Genomic DNA, 1,249 nt, shown 5'->3' with positions numbered 1-1,249 from the left:
TTTGTATGTTTGTCACTCCCTTGTGACCTGCTATTTTGGGGTGCCTTGATAGTCGAAGCAGACCTTGTGCTGTTGAAGCTAGAAAGGTGAGCAGTCTAAGTCTGATTCCCTGTCAAGACTTCTCTTTTGATACCCACCCCTTGGCGCTCATATGACCTTATGCAGTTGCAAGCGCCGTAAAACCCTCTACTATAAAAAAAAATAAAAAATAGCAGGTGTTTGTGATCTCCTTTGTTGTCGTCTGGTTCTTTTTCCAATACTAATACGTGACCTCACAATGACAAATCTCTCTTGCAGGTGTTTGTGAACCAGCGTCAGAGATGCTCCAACTTCAATTCGGAAGTCAAGATGGCCAAGATGTGTCTGGTGGACCTGGCTGGCTCGGAGCGGGCCACCCACACCACCAACCAGGGCGCCAGGTTCCGGGAAGGGGCCAACATCAACCGCTCGCTCCTGGCGCTTGGCAATGTCATCAACGCTTTGGCCGACAACAAAGTATGGAACTTATCTGTGGCCTGATTTATCTATAATAATTGTAATTTTTTGGCCAACAGCTAAGTATGGAACTTTGAACTGCTTTATCAATGATAATAATAATAGTAATGAATAGCATATATTTTTATTTTTATTTCCATTTCTGGAAAATGCTCATTGCGCATTACATTCAAAGAGATCCTTATCTCTCCGTTACTATTTATTGACATGTCTAGCTTTTGGCACTTATGACTTTATTGTGTTGCATGGGCCATAAACTTACTACCCCTGGGAGGGGGAGGGGGTGCCACTGACTGAAGTGTCTTTAGGCCCTTCCCAAATGGGGGGACATTTCTTGTTCTTATACACAGTAGAATTGTAAATGGGCTGATTCAACAATGTCATGCTCATAACCGTGCCTGAACTACAACAGGGAACTGCTGCTTTTTCTTTCCTTATCCTTACTATGGTCATTTTCCTCTACTTTTGTATGTTTGTTACACTCTTGTGACCCTCTATATCCGGGATGCCTTGAAAGTGGAAACAGACTTTGTGCTGTTTAAGCTAGAGAGGTGAGCAGAGTATCACCGATTCCCTGTAAAGACTTCTCTTTTGACATCCACCCCTTTGCGCTCATATAACCTTATGCAGTTGCGAGCGCCGTAAAACCTCTACTAAACAGGGTGTCCAGTAAAGTCATTAAAAAAGCCGTAAATTCGGCGCCATGGCCGTAAAGGTCGTAAATGGTAGTAAATTTGCCTTGAAGGTAGTAAAC

The 1,249-nt window shown here is 43.4% G+C and overlaps 1 protein-coding gene across 1 annotated transcript in view; it reads left to right on the top strand.

Annotated features, from left to right (window-relative positions):
- Positions 1-1,249, top strand: part of LOC118477654 (kinesin-like protein KIF18B) — a 17,772-nt gene that overhangs the window by 11,352 nt on the left and 5,171 nt on the right. The window contains exon 6 of the mRNA XM_035969672.1: positions 298-495. Coding sequence (XP_035825565.1) covers positions 298-495 — 198 coding nt within the window. The remainder of the gene's footprint in view (positions 1-297; positions 496-1,249) is intronic.

This window comes from Aplysia californica, unplaced genomic scaffold, assembly GCF_000002075.1.
Source record: "Aplysia californica isolate F4 #8 unplaced genomic scaffold, AplCal3.0 scaffold00168, whole genome shotgun sequence".
Lineage (NCBI taxonomy): Eukaryota > Metazoa > Mollusca > Gastropoda > Aplysiida > Aplysiidae > Aplysia > Aplysia californica.
This window is presented reverse-complemented; position numbering and strand designations above follow the sequence as displayed.